The sequence below is a fragment of the Syzygium oleosum genome, unplaced genomic scaffold (genome assembly GCF_021117445.2).
Source record: "Syzygium oleosum isolate NSW1041296 unplaced genomic scaffold, Sole_v2.1 Sole_v2.08, whole genome shotgun sequence".
Lineage (NCBI taxonomy): Eukaryota > Viridiplantae > Streptophyta > Magnoliopsida > Myrtales > Myrtaceae > Syzygium > Syzygium oleosum.
The window spans coordinates 11798480-11821216 of NW_026607492.1; the positions used below are offsets into that span (position 1 = coordinate 11798480).

Below are 22737 nucleotides of genomic sequence, written 5' to 3' on the forward strand. Positions count from 1 at the left end.
AGGATCCGAGTCCTTGTTGATAACCACCGAACTTCAGTCCTCAAAATTCATTCCACAAGGTTCAAACTACCATGCCACAGCCATTTGAACATCCAAGAACACAATGAAAGATCAAGCTCTCCTCTAATCCACCTATAATCACCTCAATCAACCCCTAAATCAGTCCATCCACAACCCATCACCCTAATCAAAGTTTAGAGAGAAACTTGCCTTAAACCTAAGCAAGAAAAGCTCAACAAGCAGCAGCAAAGGCCTCGGCAAGGCAGCAACTCCGGCGAGCGGTGGCGGCAACGCACGACGGCTGAACGGCGGCGACGGCGAGCTTGGCCGGTTGGCCACGGCCACGGGAAGAGGGGAAAAAGGGAAGTCGGCCGAGAGAGAGGTGAGGGAGAGGGAAAACGTGGGAATGAGGGGGAGAGAGAGAAGAAAATATATATACTAAGGCACCAATAATTGATGTCCATCCCCAAGGAAAATCACCATCTTGACCCTCTCTCTACTTTCCATCCGACGGCCAAGATTTGTTCTTATCCAAGGATCAACGCCCAAGATTAATCCTTACCCAAAAATATCCAAGGGTAAAATAGGAATTTCACAAAAAGTGCAGGGGCAAAATCGTCCAAAAATTTATATCTCTAAAGTTGGTGTGAAATGACCAAAATGCCCCTCTCATTTATACTTGGCATTCATAAAATCTCAAGGGCAAAACGGTCATTTTCCATTTTCTTCCAAAATTCCAGTTTTCTGACGAATTCGAGCAAATTCAAAACTGACCACGGTACTTCTGGCGTCGTCCAAATACTGCATCATGACTATCGAAATTTTCAATGCCCAAACTCGGTCTCTATTTAATAGCCAAACTCAAATAAACACAACTTGAGCTTATCTCAAAGTAACGAGCGGCTCCCGGGAAAATTCGTGTATTCGACCCGTGGTCGATACTAAATCGAACCACGTTTAAGCTCACTTGAGTCATGGCGACCTCGATTATCATATAATTGCGAGGATCAATCACTAGTTCTAAAGATCACGATCGTTTGGAACAGGTTTGGGATCGCTCGCAATTTCATATCCTGGCGAGGCGGAATCACCCGCGATCCAGTTATATGGCATTCGTAAATCGATCCATGACCAACCTTAGATCGGTCTGTATTAGCCCAAAATATCACCTCGACAATCCTTATGGTCGAAAGTCAGTCCATGATCAAGTTCTATGGCCGCGCGAATTAAATTCCCTAATTAGCCTTTCCTTACTGGTTAATATCCCAAGAGTGATCAAGTCTGGGCGAGATTTGCTACAAGTACGTTATTGAAATCATACATTTCATAAATACCAAGTGGGTCGAAATTTGAAAGGTCACAACTCTTCCCCCCTTATAAAAATTTCGTCCTCGAAATTTACAATCAAAATCCAAACTAATCAAACAACTGGGGGTAATGACGTCTCATCAGTTCCTCACTTTCCCAAGTAGTGCCTTCGGTCCCGTGTTGTTCCCAAATCACCTTGACCAGCGGAATCGTCTTGGTCCTTAAGACTTGTTTCTTCCTATCCTCGATCCACACCGGTCTTTCCATGTACGACACCCTGTCGTCCACGTCTATTTCTTCATAGTTCAGCACGTGAGTCGGATCCGGTTCATACTTCCTCAACATCGACACGTGGTATACATTGTGCACCTGAGATAAGTTTGGCGGTAAGGCGAGTTGATACGCTAATTCCCCAATCCTTTCCAACACCTAAAAAGGTCCCACAAACCGTGGACTTAATTTCCCTTTCTTACCAAATCGGGACAATCCTTTCATTGGCGATACCTTGAGGAATACGTGATGCCCTACTTGAAATTCCAAAGGTCTTCGCCTTCTGTCTGCATAACTCTTTTGATGGCTTTGCGCTATTTTCAACCTTTCACGAGTGATCTTAACCGCTTCAACTGACTGTTGAACTAATTATGGCCCGGTTATACTCCTTTCTCCAACTTCGTCCCAACATACGGGCGTCATATATGCTCTGCCATACAGCACTTCAAACGGCGCCATTCCGATACTCTGCTGAAAACTATTATGGTATGCGAATTCCACTAAGGGTAATTGTTCTTCCCACTTGCCTTGAAAATCCAATACACATGCCCGAAGCATATCTTCTAGAGTCTGAATTGTCCTCTCAGACTGGCCATCCGTTTATGGATGGTAAGCTGTACTAAACTGCAGCTTTAATCATAATGCCGTCTGCAGACTTTTCCAAAAGTTGGCGGTAAACCTAGGATCACGATCCGAAGTAATCTTCACTGGTATCCCATGCAAACGAACTATCTGTTGTACGTACAATTCAGCATACCGATCCAATGCGAAGTCCTTTCGCACAGCCAAGAAGTGTGCTGATTTTGTCAATCTATCGACAATCACCCAAATGGAATCATGGCCTCTTTGGCTCCTTGGTAATCCCATTACAAAATCCATAGTGATATGTTCCCATTTCCATTCTGGGATTTCTAAAGGTCGCAACAATCCTCCGGGCTTACAATGTTGCGCTTTCACTTGCTAGCACGTCAAGCACTTAGCCACGTGCTTAGCTATGTCCACCTTCATGCCATTCCACCAATAGTATTGTCTCAAATTCTGATACATTTTCGTACTACCGGGATGGATGCTATAATTACTACGATGCGCTTTCGATAAAATTTCTTCCTTAAGTTCCGCATCGTCAGGCACGCACAGCCGTCCACGGAACTTCAATATCCCGTCTTCGGATATTCGAAAGTCTGGTTTCCTCGTGGTAGCATCCATTTCCAGAATCTTTTGAATTTCTTGATCCGTAGACTGTAAGGCCTTAATCTTAGTCTGGATTTCTGGTTCGATTCTTAAAGTGGCAAACAAGCTCGAGACTTGACTTACTTCGAACTTAAACTCCGAGTCTCGCACTCCTTCCAACAAAGTCCATTCCTTGACCATCAAGTGCGCGATGCTCGACTTCCGACTCAATGCATCGGCTACCCGGTTGGCCTTTCCAGGGTGATATAAAATATCACAATCGTAATCCTTAAGTAATTCCATCCAACGACGCTGTCTCATATTAAGCTCCTTTTGAGAAAACAAATATTTCAGACTCTGATGGTCCGTATATATTTGGAATTTCTCTCCGCATAAATAATGTCGCCAAATCTTAAGGGCGAATACTATTGCGGCTAATTCCAAATCATGCGTCGGATAATTCAGATCATGCGGCCTCAACTGCCTTGATGCATAGGCTACTACTCGCCCATGTTGCATCAGCACACATCCTAATCCTTTCAACGACGCATCACTATAGATTTCGAAACCTCCAAATCCTGACGGAATAGTCAATACCGGTGCAGTCATCAATCTATGCTTTAATTCCTGGAAACTCCTTTCACACTTGTCAGTCCACTCAAACTTCGTTTCATTCTTTAACAGACGTGTCAACGGCATTGCTATAGCCGAAAATCCTTCCACAAAACGTCTATAGTATCCTGTCAAACCCAAGAAGCTTCGAACCTCGGTTACCGTCATCGGTCTCGGCCACTTTATCACGGCTTCAATCTTTGCCGGATCTACTGAAATTCCATCCCCCGAGACCACATGTCCAAGAAATGCTACTCGACTGAGCCAGAACTCGCACTTACTAAATTTAGCGTACAATGCGTATTCCCTTAAGGTCTGTAAAACTTTACTCAAATGGAACTCGTGCTCTTCCAAGCTCTTCGAGTACACCAATATATCATCTATGAAGACTATAACGAATTAATCTAGAAACTCCTTAAACACTCGATTCATTAAGTCCATAAAGGCAGCAGGGGCGTTAGTCAATCCGAACGGCATTACTGTAAATTCATAGTATCAATATCTCGTCCTGAATGCCGTTTTCGGTATGTCCTCCTTCCTAATCCTCAACTGATGATATCCCGTTCTCAAATCAATCTTAGAAAATACCGAAGCCCCTTGTAACTGATCAAACAAATCATCAATCCTTGGCAGGGGATATTTATTCTTAATCGTCACTTGATTTAATTGCCGGTAATCAATACATAACCTTAAGGACCCATCCTTCTTCCTCATAAATAAAACCGGCGCTCCCCACGGAGACGCACTTGGACGAATAAATCCTTTGACCAACAATTCTTGCATTTAAATTTTCAATTCTTTTAACTCAGACAGTGACATCCTATAGGGTGCTTTCGAAATTGGCTCTGTCCCAGGGGCCAATTTGATTACAAACTCTACTTCTCTTTCTGGTGGCAATCCCGGTAGTTCCTGAGGAAAGACATCGGGAAAGTTGCGCACCACGGCTATGTCCTCTAGCCTTGGTTCCTCAATTGTCGAATCAACTACTACCGCTAAAAACCCTTCGCACCCTTTGTCCAACAACTTAGTCACTTCCAGTGACGAAATCCAGAGAATCGAGGTTCCTCCTTGATTTCCCACAAATTCGAATCTAGGATGTCCAACCGGATTAAATTGGATCACCCTGATACTACAACCCATTACGGCCCTCTACTTAGACAACCAATCCATACCCACAATCACATCAAAAACATACATAGCTAGGACTACTAGGTCTATCCTTTCTTCCCTATCACCAATCACAAAAGCGGTAGCCATTTCTATCACATCATGTTCAATTGCTTAGGCCCGTTCATAAATCGCATTATAGTCCCTCAGATTCAGCGATATCATCTGACTACGGAGGTCCGGCTTCAATCCATCTTAGAACCTCCGGGCCCTATCCAATGGGTCCTTCACCATTTTTGGGGCAAACTTGGATAACCTAGCAAACTCAGCTTTATACTGGTCTACTGTCATCTGTCCTTGATGGAACCTCATAAATTCAGCCAACTTCCGTTCTCGTGCACTCTCGTGGAAGTACTTGCTTTTGAAGGCCTCAACAAACACAATCCAAATCTGAGCAGTACCAGTAGGAAATACTCTTCCTCTGGTGGCTTTCTACCAATCACTTGCATTTCCTTGTAGCTAGTATACTGCTAGGGTCACATTCTCCTCATCCATGCACCCCAATACCTCAAAAGTCTTTTTTCAATTCCTCTACCGAAAATGATGCAACCTCAGGATCACCTTTTCCATCAAACTTCAGGGGCTTCAACTTTAAAAACTGCTCAACCAACTGATACATCTGTCTATTCGCATTTTCTTGTCCTTAATCATGATTTTCATTATTACTATTAGTAACAGCTGCAGCGGCCTCAACAGCCTGAGCTATAGTGGTAGCTCGCTCCTGAGCCTGCCTACCTATAAGATTACCAATTTCCTCAAGTGTCCTCACGACCCTATCCACTCGCGGGTCCATTGCTGCTTGGCTCTCAGAACTTGATTGGCCCCTTATACCCCTACCTATCAAGCTCATTCTTACCGGTTTCTATCACTTACCTACTTGCTATAATTCCACTAAGGAATTAGATACCTAGGCCAACTATACCAGTCTAGTCCTAGGCAGTGAATTACCACAATAAATCACTTAGCAAGCAATCAATTACAAGCAGCACAGGATCACAATCAGCAGGGTGCGTGTACTTACCTCAGGTCCAGACACACTTGCAACTCAATTGTTAGGACACTCAATTCACCCAACGATCACAACAAACAATCTGGAGGCACGCGTAGCACGTTCACACTTATGACTCGCTAAGGTCTTCCTAGTCATCTACTCCAAAGGTCATCACTCCTTATCACTCCAGGCTTCGACCAACTTGGATCGAGCTGACCTTGCTCTGATGCAAAATCAAAGGGGATGTCACATCTCGAACTCGGCGCGCACACGAACATCCCACGATGGTCGTTAAGAGTGCGATGTCCCAGGACACATCGCCGACCCGATTGATTCACTAACGATTATACGCATGCGAAAGCGAACTATAACACCCTATCAACATCACATATAACTCGGGGCAGCCAAGGAAACAGCAGGAATACACATCAACAAAACAACTTTCATAAAAACACTGTTAACCCAAGTTCGGTACAATTTACAAGCCCAACCTGAGGGCAACTTGCCACCAACCGCACATACAGAAGGATTGGGTTAACCTAAACTCCTCTATAGCAAGGCATCCAAAAGCGGAAAGTTCATCCCATCCCCACATCGACTCTGGTCTCCGATCCTTACGTGACGTCTATTTGTCACCCCAAACCTGAAAATATTTAACCACGGGGGGTGAGATAACTAAGCAAGTAAGCTCCCTAAACCTCGTTTAGGAGAATACGTTGCCTCCGGATCGTCCTAAACATACAAGTCTACTAAATAAACGTGCCATAATACAATCACAGGCATTCTTACCTGGCTTAGACACACATATATGCCATAATGATGCATCAAGCATATCACATAACCAAAGCATGTAATAAGAATTCACATGCATCAATGCATCACAGTCGCGCGTGCCTCGATTATAAGGCAAAACCCACTTGGGCATGTCTCATACCATGCCTAGTAGTTTTTACCCCATAATCAAGCATTATGCATCACACGTACCCAGATTATTCATGACCCGAGTAAACACGCCTCAAGTCCAAAAACTAGCCATCGATCTCTGACCCGCGTAAACACGCCTCAGGTCCAACAACACTTCTATAGCCCGCGTAAACGAACACGCCTCAGGTTCGGTGTCTCTAGCCTGCGTAAACGAGCACGCCTCATGCGCAACACCGTTCTCGCTTTTTATAATACAACCCGCGTAACACGCATCAGGTTGAACAACACTTCTATAGCCCGCGTAAAAACGCCGCAGGCTCGGTGTCTCTAGCCCGCATAACACGCCTCAGGCGCAACACCGATCTCCCTTTTTACGGCACAACCCGCGTAAAACGCATCAGGTTGGCGGTCTTCCGGTAAAACCGGGCATCGTCTCGCGTAACACGCCTCAACACGAGTTCAATTCCCCACGTAAAACGCATCAGGGATTAGGTGATCACACGAGCACACCATCACACCACTTTTTATCTTTGCCCCTCAGGGCTTTTAGTGATCACTCATGTCATGCAATGCATTCACTTCGCGTGTTAATCACACCACATGCTCACATAATGCATGTCAACTCAATCGCAACCCATGATCACCACCAAATCATCCTCGGTCTCGACAACATCAATCATTACAAATCAACCAATCAATCAACATGGACACCGAGTATTCAATATTAAGTCACACGTACATAAGCACCATTTAGGCCGTCAATCAAGCACCATTCAGCCACGAAACTGATCAATCCACACGCACATGCCAAATATGCCACTTCCCCTCAATTAAATACACAAGCCCTTCCACGTACACGGTCACAATTAGGTAATCACCAACCACCCTCAAATCAACTCATACAACACACATTCAAGCATCAATTCCAGTCACGAGGGCAGCAACTATTCAACCTCGACATCCCCACCATTCCGCTCATAAAAATGAACATCCATAGAATTAGGGTAAATCTGGGCAGTTTACACAGTGACCGAAATCCCATCAAAATAAACAGTAAACGAACTCCAAAAATTCTAAATTTTGGATATATCATAAAAAACATCTTGATAAACATTTATTATGAAGAACACGAAATCCGGTCCAATCTGTAACCATGCCTTTTCGTCCCTAGAAACCAGACCAGAATCAGTTCGCTCTAACAGACTGTTTTGTCCTCAAAATACATTTATTTCAACACACAAATCACCTTGAAAAGCTTTGAAATTTTTACATGTCATAGAAAGGAAAGTCTCCAACAACTTTTGTGAAGGAAGTTTATTGAAAATAGATCTGGAAAATTTTATAAAAATTCGGCAAGACAAGAAGGTCGGGATGAACAGTGTTCCGGGCAGTTTTAAGACGGTCTGAAAATGGGTTTTCGTGCGACCCAAATGGCCTCCAAAAATTTCAAATTTAAAATATGTTATACCTCAGGATATGAGGAAAAACTTTCGTGAAGGACACCACCCCTGATTCAGCCTCCAAAAATCTCCACAAAATTAGTAAACCGGGAGGGTACAGAAAACACAATTTCGAGATTCAACCCAAACTTTAAGGATCCGAGTCCTTGTTGATAACCACCGAACTTCAGTCCTCAAAATTCATTCCACAAGGTTCAAACTACCATGCCACAGCCATTTGAACATCCAAGAACACAATGAAAGATCAAGCTCTCCTCTAATCCACCTATAATCACCTCAATCAACCCCTAAATCAGTCCATCCACAACCCATCACCCTAATCAAAGTTTAGAGAGAAACTTGCCTTAAACCTAAGCAAGAAAAGCCCAACAAGCAGCAGCAAAGGCCTCGGCAAGGCAGCAACTCCGGCGAGCGGCGGTGGCAACGCACAGCGGCTGAACGGCGGCGACGGCGGGCTTGGCCGATTGACCACGGTCACGGGAGGAGGGGAAAAAGGGAAGTCGGCCGAGAGAGAGGTGAGGGAGAGGGAAAACGTGGGAATGAGGGGGAGAGAGAGAAGAAAATATATATACTAAGGCACCAATAATTGATGTCCTTCCCCCAAGAAAAATTACCATCTTGCCCCTCTCTCTACTTTCCATCCGACGGCCAAGATTTGTTCTTATCCAAGGATCAACGCCCAAGATCAATCCTTACCCAAAAATATCCAAGGGTAAAATAGGAATTTCACAAAAAGTGCAGGGGCAAAATCGTCCAAAAATTTATATCTCTAAAGTTGGTGTGAAATGACCAAAATGCCCCTCTCATTTATACTTGGCCTTCATAAAATCTCAAGGGCAAAACGGTCATTTTCCATTTTCTTCCAAAATTCCAATTTTCTGACGAATTCGAGCAAATTCAAAACTGACCACGGTACTTCTGGCGTCGTCCAAATACTGCATCATGACTATCGAAATTTTCAATGCCCAAACTCGGTCTCTATTTAATAGCCAAACTCAAATAAACACAACTTGAGCTTATCTCAAACTAACGGGCGGCTCCCGGGAAAATTCGTGTATTCGACCCGTGGTCGATACTAAATCGAACCACGTTTAAGCTCACTTGAGTCATGGCGACCTCGATTATCATATAATTGCGAGGATCAATCACTAGTTCTAAAGATCATGATCGTTTGGAACAGGTTTGGGATCGTTCGCAATTTCATATCTTGGCGAAGCGGAATTACCCGCGATCCAGTTATATGGCATTCCCAAATCGATCCATGACCAACCTTAGATCGGTCTGTATTAGCCCAAAATATCACCTCGACAATCCTTATGGTCGAAAGTCAGTCCATGATCAAGTTCTATGGCCGTGCAAATTAAATTCCCTAATTAGCCTTTCCCTACTGGTTAGTATCCTAAGAGTGATCAAGTCTAGGCGAGATTTGCTACAAGTGCGTTATTGAAATCATGCATTTCATAAATACCAAGTGGGTCGAAATTTGGAATGTCACATCAAAGATCTCCAAAATCCTCAACGGAGTTGATGAAAGATAAAGGAAAGTATCGTTCCCAATTTACTTTCCTTGATGTCACATTTTAATATGTTCTTCCTTTTTGTCATCTCCATGGAGCTCAGAGATAGGAAGCAATGAAAAGAAAATCCTCTGTGGAATCAAAATAGAGACATACAAGAAAATTGGCAATAATTGTTCCAATTGTTGTTAAAAAATTGCTCAAATGAATTTTAATACTTGATTCCTAATTCTGCATGACCTTCATCAAGTCAAAAAGGAATTTCATCAAAACAATCGGGTATTAGAACAAAAAGCAAAATAGTTTGGATTTTAAAGAGTTTACCTTTTTGGAAAGATTGAACTTCTTTTTCCCCAAGTGGGTTGACGTGAAATCTAAACAAAATAAAATAGTTTGTCTCAAAGATCGTTTCAAAAAAAATTTCCACAAAAAAAAAAGGTTTTGAAACATGCATTCTTTGATCATGCACTATGCATCAGAATTCCTTGAAAAGAATGATTTGACAAAAAGCTTTTGAAGATTTCAAAGAGAGCGTGTGGATAAAACCAAATAGAAAGACCTTCAAATGATGAAAGGTAAACCCTATCCAAACATGTCCCCTATACACTCGAGTGAAATGAAAAGAATAAGTGCTAAAAGTGAAAAAAAAAAAAAACCTTATCCTAAGGAAATAGGGGTGTTCGCAATGATTACATGGATTAAAATGATGAATGGCAATCGTTTCATTATCCCAAAAACATGACTATCCCTTGCAAATCAAATTTGAGCCTAAATAGTGGAGAAGTTTTTCAAAACAATCTTGTTAAGAACCACCCTACATTGGGGCAAACTAGGAGGTTTGTGGTTGACATTTATGGAGAAAAGGATCAAGAAAGATTTTATTGCATACACTTGCATCAATCTTTCTGTGATAATTTCCAATAAAGTCATATGGAAGCTCGCAACGTCCCAAGAGGAAAAAGAGCATTTCATTTCTTACCCCTAAACACATTACCTTTTTGCAAAACCCGATTGAGCCTAAATATTCATTTCAGAACCCTAAATTGATGATCATCTCTTCACACCGGAGCATGAACATATGATCCACTTTGGATAAATAGGAAACAAAAGGCATGACATAAAGTTCTTAGAAAAAGGTCAAAAGCCAAAAGATTTAGAAAGTATGAAAGAATCAAGGGCATGAAAAAGTAGTGTGCTTGATAAAAGTAAGGTCGAATGGCCAAGAAAATGAAGAAAAGAAAAAGAGAGTTCGAAGGGAAGCTCAAAATGATCAAAGGTTACAACAAGCAGCACGATAAAAAGAGAAAAGAAAAAAAAGATCATGATGAGTGTTTAGAGGACTCTCATGGTCATGAAAAAGAAAAGATCCCTAGCAGACAAAAGAAAAGGATGGTAATGCTAAAAAGATCATCAATTTCAATAAAAACCCTAAATTCAAAAACAAATGAGCCTTTTGAGCCTACTCAATACCAATATTACAACCTCTCCCCAGAGACTCTTCAAATTGGGATGTTGAGAGTGAAAACATGATTTTATGACAAGAAGTCATCACTCAAAGGAGTGTATGCAATAATATCTTGTCATGTCCTCAAGGTTCTTAACTTGTAGATTTGAAGTGAAAAAATATGATGAAATTCTTTTCTTGGCCTCAAAATGCCTATCATTTGAATAGTCATTGACCAAGCCTATATTACAATCCTTTGAAAGACCTTATCGGATCAATCAGATTGTATACATTGCAAACATCTCTGAGTACCTGAGGATTGATTAAAAGAGGTGAATTGAGGGTCTCAAGATGATTCCCATTTCAATTAGTGGAAAAAACTAGGTTCATAGATTGAGATAAATCATTTCTAATGAAGGTCTCACAAATGATTATTCTAAGCATTTCTTGAAAGATTTAAAGTAATTTGCTCAAATACTTCCTCGGATAGGAAATTTGATTGTCTGAATGTATTGACACAAAGAATGCAGGTTTCCAAAACCGCATTTCAAATAGTTTTTGGTCAACTTTAAACCAAGTAGTTTGTGGTAAACTTAAAACCACGTTTTAAATAGTTTTTGGTCAACTTTAAACCAAGTAGTTTGTGGTAAACTTAAAACAACATTTCAAGTAGTTTTTGGTCAACTTTAAACCAAGTAGTTTGTGGTAAACTTAACACCACATTTCAATAGTTTTTGGTCAACTTTAAACCAAATAGTTTGTGGTAAACTTAAAACCACATTTCAAATAGTTTTTGGTCAACTTTAAATCAAGTAGTTTTTAGAAAACTTAAAACCACAATTCAAATAGTTTTTGGTCAACCAAAAACATACAAAGTCCTACTAGTGAGGAACCACTAGGCAAATCCTAAGTCTTACTGACGAGGAGTCACTAGGCAAATCCAAGTCCTACTAACGAGGAGTCACTAAGCAAATTCAAGTCCTACTGGCGATGAGCCACTAGGCAAATTCAAGTCCTACTGGCAAGGAGCCACTAGGCAAATTCAAGTTCTACTGGCGATGAGCCACTAGGTAAATTTAAGTCCTACTGGCGATGAGCTACTAGGCAAATTCAAGTCCTACTGCCGATGGACCACTAGGCAAATTCAAGTCCTACTGACGAGGAACTACCAGGCAAATCCAAGTCCTACTGACGAGGAGTCACTAGGCAAATCCAAGTTCTACTGGTGAGAACCACTAAGCAAATTTTAAGTCCTACTAGCGATGAGCCACTAGGCAAATTCAAGTCCTACTGGCGAGGAGCCACTAAGCAAATTCAAGTCCTACTAACGATGAGCCACTAAGCAAATTCAAGTCCTACTGGCGAGGAGCCACTAAGCAAATTCAAGTCCTACTGACGAGGAATCACTAAGCAAATCTTAAGTCCTACTGGTGAGGAACCACTAGGTAAATCTTAAACCTTACTGGCGAGGAACCACTAAGCAAATCATCAAGTCCTCATGCGAGGAGCCTCAGGCGCTCATGGTTCTTGGATATGTCCTTAAACCATGAGATCATAATTCATCAATAATCATCACCATCACTACCATCAATTCACACTTGGGAAATAATCAACAAGGAAACTACTCGCAAACAGATAAGTTTATCTTTCCCTCAATCATTAGGAACCTCTCAGATGCATTCAAAAGAGGAAAATTTGGGCTGGATCATGAATTTCAAGCAAGATTCCTAATCAGTTGTTGTGAAATTTCCATTTATTTTGACCGTAGAGTCTATTAAAAGCTCAGGTGTCACCTCGTTTTTTAGATCAATCTCTAACGAGCTCAATCTCAAATAGGGGTAGTTGTTGACACTTGATTTTTAGCTTATTTTTCAGATTTTTCCAAAAATCACAAAATTAGAATTAGGAACCTTGGCCAAGCTTAGAAACCTATTTCTAAACCAAAAATAATTTTTAAAAAATTTTCCTCAATTTTTTCTTAATTTCTTTTTGTCAAAATAAGGGTGAAAATCAAGAAAAATAGTAAATGGAACCCAAAAATTCCATAAAATATCTATTAGTCCTCTTTTAAATCCAATTTCATTAATACAGTGTCAATTTTAGAAAATTTCAATTGGGAATATGTTTTTCCCAAAATTGGGTAAAAACAAGTCCAAATTGAATCAAAAATTTAATTAATTCATTTCTATTCATTTTTTAGTGGTAGTGTTTTCACAACAAATGATTCTAGAACCTTGAATTGCATAATGGTTAGTCCAATTGCACAATTTACCAAAGAAATGGAAAAACCCCAAAATCCGGTTGGAAATTAGGGGTTTTTAGCCCAAATTAGGGATCGTTATCAATTTGAAATTGTCGAACCATGAGACAATCATTTCTAGGGTTAATCAGTCATTGGTAATCTAATTTTGGCATCAATTTTGCCCAATCAGGTCATCTAAATGTTAAATTGAACAAAACCCCTAATGATCCGAATTTACAATTTGAGAATTTTCGGTTTAATCGTGACAAAAAGTAGGGTAAATCTCATATTTGAGTGTGAAATGTGATGAGAAATCCAATTTTGGGATTAAAATCGAAAAATAGGGTCAAAATCGGGTCGAATTTGCGAATTCAAACCAATTCAAGTCTGTCGGGTCGGATGGATAGACCCGACCCGACCCGGGTCGGCCTTCTTCCTCACCCTGCTCGCCCAGAACATTCTAAACCCAGAAAAATATCCCGTGCCCGCCTCTTGATCGACTTAATCCAGCCAAATAAGCACGTGTTAATCTCCGATTCCAGCTGGAGAATCTCCAGCTGGCATCAGAGATTTAATTTAACCAATTTGGAGTCCGCGATAATCAATTTTGGGCGGGAAATTGAGCTACAAAAGAGAGGAAAAAAGCATTATCTGAGAAAGGGAACCAGTTCGAAAAATGTAACGTCCTGAATTTTGACCCAATCTCGGGATCAATGAAATAGATATTATTCTCATTTAATTTTAGTAAGTCTCGCCCGGAATTGATCACTCTCGGGATACTAACTAGAAGGGAATGGCTAACTAGGAAAACGGTACGTGGACAAGGGACCCGATTGCGAATCGGGCACCAATTCCGAGAAACAACGAGGAAATATTTTGGCCCAATGTGGACCGATCCTAGGAAGGTGATGGATTTAGTTTGGCCAACGACGTACGATCGGATCGCGGGTGATTCCGCATGACCGAGAGTACGCGTGGCGAACAAATCCCAAACTTAAACCGAACGATCGCGACCTCCGGAACTAGCGATAAATCCTCGCGTCCTCTTGGTAATCGAGACCGTCACGACTCGAGTAACCCTAGGTCGATACGCATAACTCCTAAACAGCTGCCCGTTAGTGAGAGAGACCCTAAAATTGTAATTGAGCAATTTTGATCGCGAAGTTGGATCCGGACTCAGACGTCGAATTTGGTGGACGTACATGACTATTTTGCGAGGACGACGTCATTTTAGTGTGGCCAACTATATTTGGGATCAGTACGGTCGAAAAATAGAAATTCGGCCCGGAATCAAAAAATGACGATTTTGCCCCTAAGCTTATGCCTTGTATTCCGAATTTTGGGATTTATTGGAGATTATTTTGGGGATTAAATATTGGATAATATCAGCCCAATAATTCAGAAAATTTAGGCCTAAAATGCCCTTGGATATTTTGAGTTAGGATTATATCAACCAAGTGAGTTAGGGGCAAGATGGGCATTTAGGAAAATTTGGTCAAACCCATTAGATTAATAATTTAATCTCTCTCTCCCTCATTCCTCACCATCTCCGGCCACTTCCCCCTCTCCTCTCCCTTTCGCCGATTCCCTCTCCCTCCCTCTCTCGGCCGTGTGAGCCACGGCCACCGGAGCGCCGCCGCCACGCCCACCGTGCATCTCCGTCAACCAGCCGTCCATTCTCTCTCTCTCCATCTCCTCTCGTCATTCTCTCTCTTTCCTAGGCCGTCGGTCAGCCCCTTGGCCGTGAGGATCACCGCCGCAGCCACATCACCATCGCCGCTCGCCGAAGCCGCCGTCCTCCCGTCTCGCCACCACACCATCACCACCTTCACCCGACCACCATTTTCTCTCTCCCCTGTTCGCCACCACCACCGTCCATCACCATCACAGTCACCCTAGCCGCCTTGGACCGCCGGTCGCCGTCGCCGCCCAAGCGCCGCCGCGAAAGGCCGCCGTTTGCGCCGCCGTGAAACCGTTCAGTCCGCCCGTTCCCTGCCGGTTCAGCCACTAAATTGGAGCTTAGGATTAAGTGAGTATTAGTCCCTAAACCCTAATTAGGCTAATTAAGCATTTCTAGATAGGATTAGGGCACATTAGGGGTTAATTAGGGGATATTAAGGTTGATTAGTGGGCTGATTAATTAGTGGTGGATTATGTGATGATTTGGGGTTCTAATATGTTGATTTCAATGTGGTTTAATGCCCTAGAGTGGGCTGAGTGTGGCCGGCCGATGTGGATTAGGTTGGACCGAATTTGGCTAATTTAGGCTTAACCGTGTAATTGCCGTGATTGCCTTGAATTCACTTGTTCGGGTTAATTGTTGGTTGGTGTTGTGATGGCATGTCGCATACCCACTATGGCTGAATAGTGAGGAAATAATCGGGCCATTAATTATGTGTCTTACATGACTAAGTGCATGTGACTTATGTGTTATTGTAAGCCGTAATTCAATTGGAATTAAATTGACTAATTGGGCATATCAATGTGACGTTTTGAGCATGCTAAATTATTAGTCAACCATGTTATGGCTTGATTGAGTTGTTCGAGCTTTTTAATCAAGTTACTGGCAGCATTGAGCACGTTGTAATGCACGTTGATTTTGGCATAATTTATTGATGTGCCTATGTTGGTATTTTGTGCTCATGGTGAGTTGCATTATTACCCGAGTGCCGGATTAAATGGCCACGCATTTAGCGTGCTGAGCATTGGCTTGAAATGAGAATGGTGCGAATATGCGTGCCTGACATGAGCATGTGGTCACCCTAATTGCCCTGATGCGTTTTACGCGGGGTTTAGATAAAATTGATTGTGTGCACGTGTGATCACTATAAGTCCTGATGCGTTTTACGCAGGACGATACCCGATTCTATTGGAAGACGGCCAGCCTGATGCGTTTTACGCGGGTTTTGGTCCGTATATGGAGATCGGTGTTGCGCCTGATGCGTTTTACGCGGGCTAGAGACACCAGGCCTGATGCGTTTTACACGGGCCATGAAGTGTTGGTATTGATTGATAGACCTGATGCGTTTTACGCGGGTCGAATTTTAATTGAGAAATGAGCCGTGTGCCAGTGTGTATTATTGAACCAGAGCATGAGTACGTGCATGACGTGCGTGTGACTGAGCCTGTTGCATACGTGCCATTATAGTGATTATACTATGCCTAACCTGCAGAATCAATTGTGTGATCGATCTGGGCCCAAGGGCTTAGGTCAATTGATTGTCAATTGTTACTAGCTGTATGTGATTTGTTTGCCTGTCAGGAGGTGCATATTAGCCTAGTTTAGGTTTATAGGGTTTTACTCGCTGAGATTCGTCTAATTGTTTGTTAAAACCCAACTTTTCAGACCCCCGGCCTTGAAGATGTCGGAAGTTCCGGTACGTTTTGGGATCCCGCTTCAGATAGAAAGAGCGGTGACCGAGTACCCCGTAGGGAACGGAGATAAGTATATTAGGTATTATACTTTAGTATGGATTGATGTGGGGGAAACGCATTACCAGACCCACGAGTATATAGCCTGGTGCTTTAGAAACTACTCCGGGGAGTATGGACCTCTTCGGACTTTTGATGTCCCGTTTAACGGGCTGGACGAGGTGGACCCGCAGTGTGCCGACGAAGACCTAGTGAACCCCGAAGCTACGCCCGAGGGGAGTTCGAGTTCTGGCGCCGGACCTGTCGTCTGGGAGGTGGATGAGCCTGACCCGATGGACGAGGAGCCAATAGATTGGGACTCTGATCCGGAGCCGATGGAGCCGAATGAGGAGCCAGAGCCTATAGAGGAGGACCCCGAGCCGGAGGGCGAGCCTGAGGAGATGGACTCTAAGGAGGAGCCAGCAGAGGCCGAGTCCGAACTGGATTCCCTAGACTCCGAGGTGGAGCTGTCTGACAGTTTTTCATCTTCCGAGTCCTCGGGATCCGACCCAGACTGGGTTCCGTAGGGTTAGCCTTAGCCTCAATTAGGTCGGGCCAGTACCTTTTTTATCGAAGCCCAACCTTAGTTAGTAGTCTAACCACCCGGACCACTTATCCCTTTTTATCAGTGGTGGCCGTTGACCGCTTTTGGTTTTTGGTGCTCACTGTAAATGGATATTGTATATGTTTCACTGGTTAATACAAATGTATATTTGTTATCCCGTTGTTTGTTGTTGTGCTATCCTTGGTCTCGTGTTGTTTTATTTGTACAGGTGTTTAGGTTGCTTCCGCATGTGCATTGTTCTTGTTTTGGGTTTTGGGTCGGCGACGCTTCCTGAGGCGTTGTACAAGTTCGACCTATGAAGGGATGTTGCGCTTCGTAGGGTTCGGGGCGTGACAAAAAAATTCCTGAGAGAAAAGGAGAGGAAGGGAGATTTCTAGAGAAAGAGTGAGTCGAGGGTCCCAAGACCGAGTGATCAGCGAATCGGCCTAAACGGTGAACCTCCTCACCGGTGAACTTGTGTTGAAGCTGATCACATTGGCCTGAAAGTCAATCTCGGCCGGCATATCCAAACGTTCCCCGACGAAGTCGAGGCCACCAACTCGGAGTGCGGGTGATAAGGAAGAGTTCTACATCTCCAGATTCACTCAGAAACTTCATTTGATTCTCTGACGAAGCAGGTAAAGTTCGTTCATAATCACAATTCTACAAAATTCCAGAATATGAACTTGAGTTCAATCTTGCTAATCACGCGATTTCTTTTGTAACTTTGAGTTCTTTGAATATTTTTGTTGTTATTTGATTGCATTTTGATGGTTAAACCTGCATAAACCGAGTCGGTTGTCCATGAACCACCTCGCCGGAGCTTGCACGTCCTCGCCGAAATGTTCCTTGTGGCCATAAGCCGTCCAAGTTAGCTTTTTCTCACCTTGTTTGATGATTTTATATTAATCTAGACAGATGTAGACGGCCAGGGAGATCTGTATGAAAATCCATGAGTTTCTTTGGATTGTTTAGGATAGTTTGCAAGTTAGGTTTTTTTGATCGGTTTTTCACTGGCCAGCGATGGTTTGGTGATGAATTAGTTAGGTTAGACTGATAATAGGTTATACGAACTCTTCATTAAACCACTGAAATGGTTAAAATCTCACCAAAGGGTCGTTGTCGACGAGCTTGAACCGATGGTCTCGATAACAATAAACCCTGAATCATGCACACTAGGTGCTCGGCAAAATGCCGAAGAGAAAAAGTGCAAAACGGCGCCGCTTTGGCGTCGTGCCCATCGGAGAGTCGGCCGACGCCGACGATGCCTAGTTCGGTTCGGCCAAACCGGCCTGAACCGGGCCAGTCCGATTCGCTTTCTCGGCGGGAAAAGTTTTTAGAAAATAATAAAAAAATCAATAAAAAAATTGAAAAATCAGAAAATTCTATAAAAATTGAGAAAAACCAGAAAAACAAATAAAAAATGTGAAAATTTCAGAAAAATAAAAAAATTCAAAAATTCAAAAATCCATAAAAAAATTTTCTCAAAAACATAAAAGTCAACTCTCGGAAAGGACAATTCTCAGAAAATTATTTTTCGAAAAAAAATCAAAAATTTCAAAATTTCACATAATGACCCAAAAACATTGTGGCCAACCCTTGCAAGTGAAATTAGATTTTTTAGAGGTTCCTAAATGGCATTTTTTAGAAAATCCTTAACTTAGGGATTTTTACCCCTAAAAAACCCTAAACCCTAAAAAAACACACATCATTGAATGAATAAGCCTTTAGGGCTTTATTAGGGTTTGAATGTTTTGAATTAGTTTTCATTTTAGAGACCCAAATTAGGATTGTATTGTTTGTTTGCAATTGATTGTGTTGCTTATATTGATTAATTGAATTCTCACGTTTAGAATGGTTTGTATTCGTGGGTATACCTCGGAAACTCGTGTGGCATGTTAAACACATCATATCGTTTTAGGTACCGAAAGGGCGTTAGGGATCTCGATTTGGGATTATTATCGTAATCAAGCCCCCGTATTCAAAATCTCTGGTTCGCAGAATCGTGGTATTTCTCCCGTACCCTGATTAGGTTTCTAGTCAACCTACCAATAATGACTAGTGGCGACTCCAAGTCAAAATTCAGACAAAATAAAATATAAACAATTACAACCCGCTATCACATGAGGTATGGTCTGGGAGAGGCCCCCGTTTGTCTAGTGATGGATGTCTGTGGGACATTTGAGCGAAAATATCCATATCGGACCCTAGTAGCTCATTCGGGGACGGTTCCCCCATTCGTGACAAATGGAAGTACCTTCTTAGCGTGCCCCAAAAAAGGCACGGCATGACAATTAGTACCTAATTCATGCTCATACAATGGGACATTCGCGTCTTAGTTGCGCACAAATGCATTGTTCTTGTCTTCTTTTCGCTGCCCTTCTCGTGTTATGCTTCGGTGCAGCCACTTCTACTATTAACAATACAGACAAACTTGCATTGCTTACATTCAAGGCTGAAATAATAGGTGACCCTTTTGAGGTGCTTATCTCTTGGAACGACAACACCGACGTCTGTCGATGGAATGGGATTATGTGCGATTGTCGACACTACAGAGTCATAGTACTGGACCTCCATTCCCAAGGACTCTTGGGACCCATCTCACCCCACATTGGAAACCTTAGCTTCTTGAGAGAATTGAGACTCAAAAATAATAGCTTCAACCTTAAAATCCCTCCACAAATTGGAAGGCTACGTCGGCTCCGATTCGTATATTTATCCAATAATTCACTAACGGGCGAGATCCCCAGGAATATTTCAGGTTGCTCAAATCTTGTGCTTCTCGACCTCTAGCGCAACCAATTCGTTGGAGGAATTCTAATGGACCTAAGCTACTTGTCAAATCTTCAAGTGGTCAGCTTTGCCACGAACCTATTAACGGGCAGCATCCCTTCATCCATAGGGAGCATATCATCTCTGCAGGAGATTTTTTATACCGAAAATGGTTTGAGTGGGATTATTCCCCAGTCTCTAGGTTGACTAACCAAACTAAATGTGCTCGCCTTGGCAATCAACAGGCTTTCAGGTACTATTCCACCTTCGGTCTTCATATTCTCTTCGCTGATTAAAAGCAAGCTAGGTATGAACTAGATTTACGACAATCTTCCTAAAGATATAGGATTCACTCTCCCGAACCTTCAAGTTTTGACCCTTTCTTTGAACCAGCTCTCTGGATCAATTCCTTTGTTGATATCTAATGCCACGAATCTAATTGTGCTCCAACTTGGAGGCAATGAGTTCTTCGGGAAGGTCCCTTCATTGGCCAATCTCTGTAACCTTCGGGTGGTTACCTTATTCACTAATTATCTCGGGAGTGGAGGGTCTGATGCAGATGAACTAAGCTTCCTTTGCTCATTAACAAATGCCACTAACTTGATAATGTTGCATACGCATAATAACATATTTGGCGGGACGCTTCCTGTATGCATTGGTCATTTCTCCACTACTATCACATTCCTGCGAGTGGATCAGAATCTTATATTGGGTGTGATCTCGAGAGAGATTGGTAAATTTGTGAACTTGATAAGATTACAAATGGAAGACAACCTTCTTTTTGGTCCAATCCGGTCAGATTTAGGGAATCTTTCAAACCTTGCAAGATTGAGCTTGTCAGGCAACAGTCTATCCGGAATAATCCCATCCTCTTTGCAAAATCTACAAAGTTTGCTCGTTTATATCTTACCAATAATAACTTCAAAGGGCCAATTCCTTCATACCTACATAAGTATCAGAGCTTGACAGACCTAGGTCTTTCTAGTAACAATCTTAGTGGTCCAATTATATTCCCCGTAGCTGGGAGCGTCGTCTATTTCAGTTTGTCTTGGAACCATTTGAGTGGAGTCCTTTCAATGGAAATTGGAAACTTGAAACATTTGGACAAATTGGATGTCTCGGGAAATATTCTAGACAGTGAAATCACGAGCAGTTTAGGCAATTGCGATGGACTGAGTACTAAGAATGCAAGATAACCACTTCCGTGGGCCCATTCCTCAACCAATTAGCTCATTAAGAAGCATTGAGGAATTAGATCTTTCCAACAACAATTTCTATAGTGAAATTCCAAAGTTTTTACGGGCATTGTCAATTTTTGAAAAAGCTAAATTTATCTTTCAATCATTTGGAAGGTCCACTACCAACTCAAGGAGTTTTTAGGAATGTGAGTGCGACTTTTGTCGCCGGAAATGAAAAGCTCTATGGAGGGATGCCTGAATTTAATCTCCCTGAGTGCACCTCTCGAAACTCCAAAAGTAGAGGAGGAGTCCATAAATTGAAACTTATCATCGCCATTATTTTTGGACTTCTCGGAATACCTCTGTTACTCACTTTCCTATATCTATATTGGTTGAAGCAGAAAAGAAACAAGCCGATTTCAAGCTACTTAGATGATTCAATGTTGAATATGTTTTATGGAACTCTTCTAAAAGCAACCCATGGTTTCTCTTCTACTAATCTAATCGAGGTTGGAAGTTTTGGGTCTGTATACAAGGGGCTACTCCAAGCGAATGGAAATGTCATCGCGGTTACGGTGCTTAATTTAACACGGCATGGTGCTCTCAAAAGCTTCAAAGTAGAATGCGAGGTTTCAAAGCACATAAAACATCAAAATCTTATAAAAGTCCTGACAGCGTGCTCAGGCATTGATTATAACGGTGATGAGTTTAACGCTATAGTTTATGAGTTCATGGTCAATGGCAGCCTAGAAGAGTGGTTGCACCCAAATCCAGCTCCAAATGATGCAAATGGGCACTCGAAGAAATTGAGCCTCACCCAAAGGATAAACATTTCTATTGATGTTGCTTCTGCATTAGATTATCTCCATAATCAATGCCAAAGCCCAATAATTCATTGTGATCTAAAGCCAAGCAACGTCCTTCTAGATGCTGACATGGTTGGACACATTGGTGACTTTGTGTTGGCAAAGATTGTCCTCGAATCTACGTTTGACACTAAGGCAAACATGAGTTCTGTTGGTATAAGAGGAACAGTTGGTTATGCCGCTTCAGGTAAACATCTCACTCTCTCTCTCTCTCTAAGAAAGCTATTCCACCCTTAAGGCTGTGATAATCAACTTTTCCTTCAAAAGACTAGTGTTTTTTTTTTTTCCAATTCTTCACCAAAGTTTTTGTTTTTGACATTTCTCAAGCCACAACCTGCGTAAATTGCAAAATATGCTAATGGAAGCGGGGCTTCAAAAGAAGGTGATGTCTACGGTTACGGCATGTTCACAGGATTAAGTCCCACTAGCGACATATTCGGAGATAATTTGAATCTTCATAATTATGTCGCTGAAGCTTTGCCCCAACAAGCCATAATGATTACTAATCCCATGCTGCTTCACCAAGGAGAGAGCCGCGACAGTTCCCATGATTCGCTTCTTGAAAGGAGTCGCATTTTTAAAAAATGTTTAGAAACAGTATATCATATTGGACTCGCTTGCTCCGTCGAGGAGCCCATACGACGCATGACCATCGACCAAGTTGCAACCCAGCTGCATTTGATCAGGGAGAAACTTTTTGCAGCTTCTTTAGTTGGATAGATGAGTCACTAATAGATGACATCCGAAGCAGCAAGTTCTCTATATCCTTCAGTGAATCTATCTAGTGCTATTTGAGTATGAAAAAAAGGAAAGGATGAATTTCTGACTTTCCCATATTCCTTATGAATCAAAGAAAGTATC

The 22737-nt window shown here is 42.2% G+C and overlaps 1 protein-coding gene across 1 annotated transcript; it reads left to right on the plus strand.

The window, feature by feature from the left end:
* The first annotated feature begins 16467 nt into the window (after window positions 1-16467).
* Window positions 16468-22596, plus strand: LOC115673887 (probable LRR receptor-like serine/threonine-protein kinase At3g47570). The gene is made up of 3 exons (XM_056313612.1): window positions 16468-16791; window positions 21412-22063; window positions 22289-22596. The coding sequence occupies exons 1-3, from the start codon at window positions 16468-16470 to the stop codon at window positions 22594-22596; spliced, it is 1284 nt and encodes a 427-aa protein (XP_056169587.1).
* The last annotated feature ends 141 nt before the right edge of the window (window positions 22597-22737 follow it).

Excerpts from the sequence above, each read along its gene's own strand:
- LOC115673887 (XM_056313612.1), top strand. The coding sequence starts at position 16,468 with ATGTCGGAAGTTCCGGTACGTTTTGGGATCCCGCTTCAGATAGAAAGA. Across the intron at positions 16,792-21,411 it reads CCGGACCTGTCGTCTGGGAG|AAAAGAAACAAGCCGATTTC; the intron begins GTGGATGAGCCT and ends TGGTTGAAGCAG. Across the intron at positions 22,064-22,288 it reads AGTTGGTTATGCCGCTTCAG|GATTAAGTCCCACTAGCGAC; the intron begins GTAAACATCTCA and ends GCATGTTCACAG.